At 38.6% G+C, this 12,001-nt stretch overlaps 1 protein-coding gene across 1 annotated transcript in view; it reads right to left on the bottom strand.

The window, feature by feature from the left end:
• ulk2 (unc-51 like autophagy activating kinase 2) overlaps nt 1-12,001 on the bottom strand; it is a 51,913-nt gene that overhangs the window by 22,549 nt on the left and 17,363 nt on the right. The window contains exons 4-9 of the mRNA XM_042486259.2: nt 10,392-10,424; nt 8,527-8,563; nt 4,611-4,784; nt 3,939-4,012; nt 3,651-3,752; nt 3,507-3,565 (exon numbers count right to left, since the gene is read on the bottom strand). Of these exons, the coding sequence (XP_042342193.2) occupies nt 3,507-3,565; nt 3,651-3,752; nt 3,939-4,012; nt 4,611-4,784; nt 8,527-8,563; nt 10,392-10,424 (479 nt within the window). The remainder of the gene's footprint in view (nt 1-3,506; nt 3,566-3,650; nt 3,753-3,938; nt 4,013-4,610; nt 4,785-8,526; nt 8,564-10,391; nt 10,425-12,001) is intronic.

Below are 12,001 nucleotides of genomic sequence, written 5' to 3'. Positions count from 1 at the left end.
AAAATCCTCAACAAAACATTTGAGGGGCATGACAGCTCTGGTGCTTATACTAGCAGTAATGGAATGTAACCAAGTACATTTACTTAAGAACTGTATTCAAGAACAGGTTTTTCATACTTGTACTTTACTTGAGTATTTCCATTTTATGCCTCTTTATAACTATACTCCACAATATTTTAGAGGCAAACATTACACATTTTACACTATTTTTTGATTACTTTAGAAACTAGTTACTTTGCAGATTGAGATTAATACAAAATATATATCAAATAAAAATTGCGATATATTACTATAGATTGAGTTACACATCGGTATATGAAGTAATAATAATAATAATAATAATAATTATTATTATAATCCAGTAATGTAAAATAGGCTGCATTATTCTGAAATAGGCCTCGTAATGAGTACTTTTACTTTTGGCAAGCTACTTTACGTACATATTGATACTTGAACTTTTGTAATGTTACTAGTACTATTTCATGACATGACAGTTATCTCTATCAGAGTATTCTTACACTTAAGTGTTGTTAATTGTACTCGAGTTAAATACCTGAGTACCTTTTCCATCACTGTACAATACTTTAATGCACCTTTTTCTCAGGCTTTGAAAAGTCCCAGTCGAGATAAAAGTTATCAAAGTTTGAGCAAAAAATAAAAAGTTGAGCAATATCAGATAACAAAACTGTTATCTGATATTGCTGATATTAAAACCACAGTTTTTTGTGGTTCATTTAAATCTCAAGGACTTTTTAGGCATGCAGTGAAAAAAAGACCTTTTTTCAAGGTATTCTAGTCCTTGATTTTTTTCTCCGAAAAAGCACTTTGAAGGCACTCTGTGCGAAGCCTGTGTTTATCAGGTACATTTGTTGCCAAAGTCACCGTGTTAGCAGAGCATGTTGACAGTTGCTAATCAGCAATAAACAGCAGAGGCTGATGGAAATGTCACTGATTTACAGGTAATTGGTCATAAACCAAAGCATTGATGAACACCTGATGAGGTTAGTAGGTGAAAAGTCAGAAAGTCACCAAAGTGATTATAGTTCAGCCTGACAGGAACATGACTGTGTGTGCCAAATTACATGACATCACATCCAAAAGTTGTTGAGATATTTCACTAAAAAAACAAAAATGTCCACCTGCTGCTGGACTAGAGGAGAAGTAAGGCCATCACAAGCATTAAGCTCTTTTACAGGCAGTGGGCTAAAAGGAAATGTAACGTGATAGCAATCACAATAATACTATCAAGTCCATAAAAACAAATAACTAGCGTCAGTGTCAGTCAAGAGTTAGAAACAGTAATAAAAACAGTAAAAGAAAAAAGTTTAATAAATAAACAAACTGCAGTGGTGAAAGATACATACGCATGTGGACAAAATTGTTGGTACCCTTCGGTTAATGAAAGAAAAACTCACAATGGTCACAGAAATAACTTGAATCTGACAAAAGTTATAATAAATAAGAATTCTATGAAATTTAACCAATTAAAGTCAGACATTGCTTTTCAACCATGCTTCAACAGAATTATTTAAAAAAATAAAATCATGAAACAGGCCTGGACAAAAATGATGGTACCCTTAACTTAATATTTTGTTGCACAACCTTTTGAGGCAATCACTGCAATCAAACGATTCCTGTAACTGTCAATGAGACTTCTGCACCTCTCAGCAGGTATTTTGGCCCACTCCTCATGAGCAAACTGCTCCAGTTGTCTCAGGTTTGAAGGGTGCCTTTTCCAGACGGCATGTTTCAGCTCTTTCCAAAGATGCTCAATAGGATTTAGGTGAGGGCTCATAGAAGGCCTCTTCAGAATAGTCCAATGTTTTCCTCTTAGCCATTCTTGGGTGTTTTTAGCTGTGTGTTTTGGGTCATTGTCCTGTTACAAGACCCATGACCTGTGACTGAGACCAAGCTTTCTGACACTGGCCAGCACATTTCTCTCTAGAATCCCTTGATAGTCTTGAGATTTCATTGTACCCTGCACAGATTCAAGACACCCTGTGCCAGATGCAGCAAAGCAGCCCCAGAACATAACAGGGCCTCCTCCATGTTTCACAGTAGGGACAGTGTTCTTTTCTTGATATGCTTCATTTTTGCGTCTGTGAACATAGAGCTGATGTGCCTTGGCAAAAAGTTCCATTTTTGTCTCATCTGTCCATAGGACATTCTCACAGAAGCTTTGTGGCTTGTCAACATGTAGTTTGGCAAATTCCAGTCTGGCTTTTTTATGATTTGTTTTCAACAATGGTGTCCTCCTTGGTCGTCTCCCATTAAGTCCACTTTGGCTCAAACAACGACGGATGGTGCGATCTGACACTGATGTTCCTTGAGCTTGAAGTTCACCTTTAATTTCTTTAGAAGTTTTTCTGAGCTCTTTTGTTACCATTCTTATTATCCGTCTCTTTGATTTGTCATCAATTTTCCTCCTGCGGCCACGTCCAGGGAGGTTGGCTACAGTCCCATGGATCTTAAATTTCTGAATAATATGTGCAACTGTAGTCACAGGAACATCAAGCTGCTTGGAGATGGTCTTATAGCCTTTACCTTTAACATGCTTGTCTATAATTTTCTTTCTAATCTCCTCAGACAACTCTTTCCTTTGCTTCCTCTGGTCCATGTTGATTGTGGTACACACCATGTCACCAAACAGCACAGTGACTACCTGTAGCCCTATATATAGGCCCACTGACTGATTACAAGATTGTAGACACCTGTGATGCTAATTAGTGGACACACCTTGGATTAACATGTCCCTTTGGTCACATTATTTTCAGTCTTTTCTAGGGGTACCATCATTTTTGTCCAGGCCTGTTTCATGAGTTTATTTTTTTAAATAATTCTGTTGAAGCATGGTTGAAAAGCAATGTCTGACTTTGATTGGTTAAATTTCATAGAATTTTTATTTATTATTACTTTTGTCAGATTCAAGTTATTTCTGTGACCATTGTGAGTTTTTCTTTCATTAACCAACGGGTACCAACAATTTTGTCCACGTGTGTAACAACAGCAAAGCAAAAGAAACAAAATAACACAAAAATGTGGAAAATAAAAACAATAAAAATGTCTGTAAATAAGCCAAAGCAGGAGCACTGTACAATAAACATATCATCTAGCATACAATTTAAATGATCGACTGGCACATACTGGTGTAATTTCAATATCTCTTGTAACTTGTTTTTGGTGAAAAGAAAACTAAAAGCAAATTAACTGAGCTGATATGAGGAGTTTCAAGGGATAAAATTTCATATAAGACTGTGATAAGAAATGGATTTGATTTTTTAAAAAGGAAGTGAGGTAAAAGGCCCTGAAAAACATATTTCAGTCAGGAACAAAGTTGTGGATTGCTTGCATCAGGCTAAAACACACGCAAGCATGGGCATGTTATCGCTGGCATCACCCATCTGCATAGCTCTTAGACATTTTACCACAGGTTTTCTCACAATTGTCACCTTTCATCTGGGACAGAAGGAGCCACACAACAAAAGACAAGAGGCTTTGCAACTTACACAGGTTGTAAATTCTTGTTCTTCTCGTAGAACATCCTCAGGTCTTGGGGACTATTGGCCTGAACATATTCATATAGAAATTGGTTACACAGACATTCACATCTACAAACATGTTTTTACTGTTTTCTTGTGTACAGAATTAACCTGGAAAGGTGGCTTGCCAACCAGACACTGGTAGATGACCGTCCCTATACTCCACAAGTCGGCTTTGGCATCATAGTTCTGGGACATGATGACCTCTGGGGCCTGATGGGGGAAAGGTCACGAGTACAGATCCAGAGCAGGGAGAGTTATACAACACACTGCTAAGAAAGCTGACAGGGCCATTTCAAATGACTGACCTCAGCTGGAGTTATACACACACACACACACACACACACACACACACACACACACACACACAAACAAAGATATGGGTAGAAAGACACTGACCATATACATAGGTGACCCACAGAGTGTGGCTGCCATCATGTTACTCTGGAGGTACCGTGCAAAGCCAAAGTCAGCTGCAGAACACAAGCGGGAAAGAGACCAGTCAGTACACATGTTTAATTATTACAAGCAACAGAAGCCACTATTGTTGGATTCTGGAGAATGCCTGGGAGACAAACACTGGGAACAGTCACACATGCAGAAAATTGTTTTACACTCAAACCAGAGCTGAGACAGTGATGGAAAATGCCATCAGTGTCGTCAGAAATGCCTTATTTACAACACTCCAGTTCCCAAAATAATATGTTTTGAGTTTGGATAGAATAGTAGGTTTTTTTTGTCAAGGTCGGTGCACTTTTGCCTTTTATTCCCTTCAGATTAAAAGTATTTCACATTAAAGACAAAGACAGCATGACAAAGAAACAGTTAAACAGTATATACTGTTTAACTGTTTCTGTGTCATGCTGTGTCATTTTTAGCCCTCTGGCACAGTCACAGCTTGATCAAGACACTGCAAAAACACTAGATGCATAAGTGTACTGATGTGAAATCCAGCATGTAAAAGTTTCTGAAAAAGTGTAGCTCCAAGTCACTATCTACTGGTTCTAAATTCCTGTGAAGAGAACGTATATCAGAGAGCAATAAAAGAGACCTCTTATCTAACTCTGTCACCTATTTTGATGCGGATGCCGCTAATGTTGGACTTCTTGCGACCCACATACGACAGCAGGATGTTCTGTGGTTTCAGGTCACGGTGGATGATTCCTTTGCTGTTGAGGATGCGCATGGCAGCAGCAATCTGCTGGAGGAAAACCCTTAATGTGTCTTCTCTTAGTGTCCCCTTGGCTAAAGAAGAGGAGAGACAAAGAAATGATGTAAACTGGATGTAAACAACTTTTGCTTGTTACAAGGAAACTCCCCACGCAAATCTGCTCATTAAGATGCACCTTCTTGCCATCATCGTTTTCCTGGATAACTGTTTTAGGGCTGACCTTTTGATCTCAATCAGGTGCTCCACATCATGGAGTCTCAAGATTTGATATAACAAAAGCATTAACTCAACACTCAGAAACTGCTTCAGCCTCTCTTAATTAAAGCTATGTAATAACGCTGAGATTAACTGTGTAAATTATGGCAGTGAAGGTCCGATCCAGGGTTTAGTAAACTGAGTCTATTCTGATGTTAGACCAGGGTCCTTCCTCTTTTTCCTCCCTCAATGGCTACAGTTACATGCACACCAACGCTCCCCTGTTAATCCAAATATGAGAATATTCTGACATAAACAGCATATTCTGTTTAAATATTCCATATGAGGCCATTTTCCAAATTTAACATTTTCCGATTAAGACGTGGGATATGCTGCCATCATTCTGGTTTTAGGAGCACATTTGGACATATATACAGCCAATTCCGAATATGCTTCTCAATAGTCGGTTTCACTACAGTTTGCGACACATGACCTCTTGTCTGTTTACATTTGGCTCTGTGTGTTGTCATGGATACATTGTATACAAACACATAGCCAACAGTATGCAAGGCAGAAAAGCCTTCATTTCTGATTGCAAGAGGAAACACAATGGCTTTTAAAAATTATGTCAGACTTGGATATCAACAGTTTTTTTTTTTAGAAATGCACAAATATCACAACACCAACCTTTTCAAGAAGGTGGTTGAAGGAAAGATTGCAGGAGACTAAGGTCGCTTGGTGCAAATGTCCTCCACTGGTAGGACATTGTAGGAAAAATCCTATTTTGATGCAAAAAGCAAAATAGCAAGCAGGTCCAGGTGTGCTACTTCCCCATATATTGATGTGATAAATGACATGTTCTTAAGTACATTTCATTTCATAAAATTACTTTTGATACTTAAGTACAGTGAATAGGGTCTGACCCTGACACACTCTGTAAAGTGGAGATGTGGAGCAGGTACAATATGCAGCAGTACAGTGATAAGGGAGCTGTTCAACCAATGCAATCAGTGCCTTTATGAAACATAAGTGGTTATATAACAGATGGACTGGCTAACTGCTTTTCCTTTGGAAGGATTCGAAGAAGCCCACATGACTATTAACTATTCACAGCAACTTAAATGTCCCATCATGTGTGTTCAGGAAGTTTTGTGATTCTCTTTAAACATTTATGTCAAATGTGGTGAGTTAATTGTTCAAATGCTGTGAGAGGAGAAAAACTGTTCAGTTTCGTGTCCGAATGAGAGAGGAGCATTAAAAAAAACACAGAGATTTTGTTAGTGTATGTTTAGCTACTGTATGTGTGAAAGCTGTTATTGACAATTTAGGGCTGCAACAACAAATCAATAAAAATTTATTATCATCGATTATATAATGTATTGGCAACAAATAAAATTATCAATTCGTTGTGTCCCATTATTATTACTCACCGTTTCTCTAGCAGCGCTTGTCAGGAGCGTCTCCACTGCATGTCAGCTGCAGCACATCTAGAGAAACGGTGGCTCGCCGAATTTTTACGCAACAGTGAATATGGTGTTTTGATGATTATATTGACTCTATACCACCTTTTACGGCAGTTTAAAAGTCTCTCTCTGTCACAGAGATGAGGAAATACAAAGACGGCTGTTTTACTCCAACTTCCCTGCTTCCCTTTCAAAACAAAAGCCTTCTGACAGCATCTCTGTGGACAGAATCCCATCAGTTGCTGATACAAGGCATTTTATTTTGAAACATTTACAGGACCATGTTGTTGGCTGTGCGGGAGCTTGCAAGACTTGCACGAAATTAGTGGAATTTGTACTTGTAAATGTGGAAATACAGTACTAATATCTGCGGGCCGTGACGCAGCAGCGACTTCGCTGCATGTGTGAACACCAAAAGCATGAAACGCGCTGCTGCTCGGCGAGGCTGAAGTCAAACTGAACATACGTCGTTTTTTGTCAACTCACAGTAAAAAACGTAACGGTATGTTGTGAAAGCTGTCAACACTTAGTTTTTGAATTGTTTCATGTTTGATTTTGTAGTTATTTATTATTTATAATTTATTTATTTTGACAGCTCAGGGATGTTCAAGCAATCCCCTGTTGTTTTTAACAAAGTGATGGGAGAAAAAAAATGCTTATTTTATTATTATTTTTATTTTTATCTTTTTTAAATCCGATTGATCAATTAATCTGAAAAATGATCAATGATCGATCGAATGTTCAAGCAGACTGTTTATGCACTGCACCTTTTTCTCTGTTGTCAATGAGAATCTGTTTTTGAGCAAAGTGACAGGAGAAAAAATGCTTCTTTTATTATCATTTCCATTTTTATTTTTTTTTAAATCCGATTCACTGATTAATCGAGAAAATAATCGACCGATTAATCGATTATCAAAATAATCGTTAGTTGCAGCCCAACATCAATTATAAATATTTGACAGAAAAAATATTTCATTCAAAGTCCACTCACCAGATTTCCTCCAAAGCTTTTGTCATGTGTAATGTGGCTGGCAAGGGCTAAAGGCTGTTGAAGATCTCTAGTAAGTGGATCCTGAGTAAAGATTTTTGAGTCTTACTTCATTTCTGAGGTTAAGAATGAACCTTTAAGCTCAGTTATGGTGATACATGTACTCTCTTCAGCAATTTTCTTGAATCAGTGCTTGTTTAATGTCTTTCATATGGTCTACTTCCTGTGTCTGATGAAGAGACACTACTTCAGGTTAATCCTGGGTATTTCCTAAATCAGGATTGTATTTCATTCAGAGACATGGATTTATTAACTGTCTGTTATCTACATTTCAAAAGTATAAGCATGAAACTTGACATTCTCGTTTCCTCACTTGCAACTTTACAGCCATCCTACACCATAATGGCGTGGACAACACAAAGGTGGCGACACCCCCAAGTCAGAACCAGTGGTTAAAGTAATGGTGGCCATCACTAAGAGTGAGATTGTCTCTTATTTATTTTTTGTTTTTGTTTGTAGTCATGTCAGACTTTGGCCAGGAGGAGGACTGTATTGTTGGCTAAGTGCACACCCATATGTCCACATCTGGATTGTTTTATGTTCTTCAGTTTTACTTTCTAGTATTTCGAGCCTCTGAAACATGTGAAACAGAACGTTCACTGTCCATTTTGTGTAATTTCAGCTTCAGATGACATATTTCTCTATGACTAGAAATGCTGACCTTTGTTATAAACTATCACAGAGGCATAGACACTGTGCTGACTGCCCCTGAACTACAGAACGAACCCTTTGTACAAAGCTGTAGTGCCCCCACCCACCCCCCACCCACCCACACACTCCCAACCCAGAACACATGTATACATTCACTCACTCACTGACACACACTTAGACACACACACACACACACACACACACACACACACACACACACACACAGTTGCAATATTGCACTATCCATCACAAAGAGAAAATCAATACACAATCACATGCACACATTTCCACACCACACTCACAACAGCTGCATTTACATGACTTTTCCGTCACTGCTGCATAACTAGTTTTGTTTTGATGAACAATAATGTGTGTGTGTGTGTGTGTGTGTGTGTTTGTGTGTGTGTGTGTGTGTACGCGCGCGCGCACGTGTGTGTAGCAGTAGACACAGGTTCTTACCTTGCAGATAGTCGGCAAGATCCCCTCCATTACAGTACTGTGTTTAGGGACACAAACAATCACTGTCAATAATAATTCAGGCTCGACCCTGTCAAGCTGAGAAGAACATTTTGGTATTTGATTATATATGTTCAGATAATATCAAGTTCAACATTAATCTGACTGACTGATAAAGACTGCATCTTTATCTGTGCTGACAGTCTCTGCAGGAGTCCCGTTAGCTCTCAAGAGGAACAAGATCAGACAGATGAGGTTAGTGTGGTGGGTTACAGAACTCAACTGCTGAGTGGATCAGAAAAGACAAGTTGGACTGAAAAAAACTACAGTCCACCTTCACAGAATAGGAATCCGCAGTCTGACCCTGCTTACTTCATCCAGCTCTCTGGTTCTGAGGTGAACTCCATGTACAGATGGATGACGTATCCAAGAAAAACCAACATAAAGCCCACCATGGGATGCATAGATTCTCTAAACTCTAATGGAGGGATGAACAGCGTCCGTCCAAAATATATGAACTGATTAACTGATTGAAGCAACTCCTGCAACTCGGTTAGTGTGCTTAAATTAATGTTTTTCCTCAATGGAGTCTGGTGGCTTTGATGAGAGCATAGATTGGGAAGTGAAGTCAGAACAGTCTGTCTGATGGAAAGTAAAAATTATGAGAATATTGTCAATACAGCATACATTTAAACTGAAGGGTTTTTTTTTAGGTGGGACTTTTTTAGGTGGCTAAAATACATTTTGTTGCTGACCCCTCCACAGCAGTACATTGCTTAGCTTCTGTGTCTGCTTCTCGAAAGTGGGCCATCCCAGACTGCAGTGTTGGAAATTAGTGCTAGCCACCAGCCAAATGCTGGTAAAATATGCTGCTAGATTTGCTTCACTTACCAGCCAATAAAACAAAGGTGATCTAATGAGACACTACTAAATTTTGGAGTCCACCAGTCACAGAGGCAGATGGACAAAATGTTAATATCCAATCCTGCCAGACCGCCATCTACTGTAGGTAATGCACTGACTTTGGATAAGTAACGCAAACTACCTGATAAAGCTGAACTAACTCTGGCCTTTTTTTGATCACCATTCAACTGCTGTGTATTCATGCTCTGGTTAACTACCCTTAATACAAAGAACTTTGAAGAAGCTTAGCAGAGCTTCACACTTAAATGATGACAGAATTTAAAGGCGGTGTTAGATTTATACTGAATATACATAACTACGAAAAGCCGTTTATCTACCGCGACTAATTTCGCATCTAGTATTTCATCTGTTAGCTCTGAAAACAACCTAATGAACAAACCTGATGATGTAAATGAATGTAACCTTGCCCTATGATAGTTGATCCAGACACGTATCATTCCAGAGGATTATTAACAGTGTATACTGTAGAGCTGTCTAAACATAGATGAAAACAAGATTTGAAGCAAAGGCTTTCGGAGAATATGATTCCTAGAAAACACAGGGGTGTGTTTCCAGTGAGCAACCTGAGATGCAGTCAGGGTTTGTTTTCTACCCTGCAGCCAGCTGAGTGCTGCAAAACCAGTGGAGAAATTTGGGCGGGATGCAGAAAGAAAAACAAAAAAGGGAAAGGCAAGAGAGCACACTGACAGGGAGGGAGCAGTGAAGCCAGTGAAAAGGGGAATAACACATGCAGACAGCCAGTGCTGGGGGTAAACCATTACATCATGTATGTTCTCACATATGCTACTTTAATGAATAAAGACTTGTTACGTAAGTAATTATTTTTAGAGTAAGTAATAAAACAACAAATAACACTGAAAACAAACTCTGAACATGAGTGCCAACAGATGAAAATATGAGCCATGACTCATCAAATGTCCACACAGTCACGTTTCTATACATACCTCCATGACCAGGAAAACGTAGTTGGGTGTTTCCTGGAAGAGAGGAGACACTGAATCAGTTACAGAAGCCATTTACCCCGAAGCAGCTGTCAGCTCAACCAAACATCCACAAGGAAACAGCCACAATACATCACACCAGCACCTGCTATCTCTGAACATGGATTTTGTCTCATGAGATGTCTTTTTAATGCTTGTGACACAGTAGTCCTCAGCAGTTTCAGGAGTATTATATAGTATTGTATTGTTCTGCACTTGAGGAGAACAAACATGTTCATCTATTATGAACACATTATCTGTAGCCTAATAAACAGCACCAAATTAAGCATTATACATTGTAAAGTTAATGGTGCTAATAATCAGGTTAAACATGGTAACATTTTACAACATTTAAAAAGGAACACATGTAAAAACATGTAAAAGGGAGTCAGTTGCTGAGGTATTCAGTGCTGGAATGTCTCCAAAGGGCTGGGGTGATGTGATAATTAACAAGGAATAACATTCAAAAGTTAAAAATTTATCAAGAGAGCCATCAGGAAGATATATCTGTATCAATGGTTCCTTTGAGTCAAACAATATTACTCTGGAAAATGTATATGCACCTCACAAGGAAAACCCATCACTACTCAATACACATTAGAGCAAATAACAAATTTTGGATCTCAATAATTATTCCAGGAGCAGATCCAAGTGTAGCATTAAACCAACAAGTAGGTAAAATTGGGAGGATAAGTTAACCGAAAAAAAAACCCTGATTTCCACTGTTGAAGTTACTGCAGACCCTCAGTCTCTTGGACATCTAGAGAATGCTACATTGTGATGTCAGAGGTTATAACTTCTCATGCAACAGACCAACTATTTTTAAACTCAAGTAGTAAGTACTATGGCTGCCCTTGCAAAGTATGCACTGTTGCATGCAGTATGCACACAATCAGGACATACTACTACTTCTTCATAATACTGCACCCTGAACTTTGTCCCTCTTTTTCATATAACTGTTACCATGAAGATAAAACAAATCGCCATTCACCAAACTCAACAGAGACGGAGGTCAACCCGGAGAGCTCTGCTATTGTTACTTAACGTTTAACTTTAAAATTATAACTGCATACATTGTGGATTCTAACATTATATGTTCATTTTATTAGCCTACATATGCAATTTTCTATCATTGTTATTTTCATTCATTCTTGTTGGTGGTTATCTGTATGATTTGTTTTGTTCACTTAAACAATATACATTGCTATTATTACCATGTGACTGGTCATCAGTCCCTTGAATGCACTGGCATTCATCTTTGCGGCTTCTGTCAGCTTTCACCCAGCTGTCAAGATGTAACGAAGCTGCAGCTGCGCAGAGGATTGTGGGTAAGAAAAGCCAGAAAAGCATGATGGCTTGCACACTGCAAAATGCGGCCGGATGTAGTAGGACATCCTGGTATTTTTGGCATACTGCATTTCACATACTTCGTATTGGGACATACTAAATCTTTTTCTGCCATACTAAATAGTATGGTAGTATGGGTAGTGGAACGCAGGATCATATTGAACTGTTGGTTACAAGGCTTTTGGTTCGGTAAACGTTACAGACAATGCTTTGAACTATCCTGTAAC

Source organism: Plectropomus leopardus, chromosome 6, assembly GCF_026936395.1.
Source record: "Plectropomus leopardus strain MGB_pleo_1.0 chromosome 6, ASM2693639v1, whole genome shotgun sequence".
In the NCBI taxonomy this organism is placed as follows: domain Eukaryota; kingdom Metazoa; phylum Chordata; class Actinopteri; order Perciformes; family Serranidae; genus Plectropomus; species Plectropomus leopardus.
Note: the sequence above shows the minus strand (reverse complement) of the source record. Positions and strands in the feature narration are given on the sequence as shown.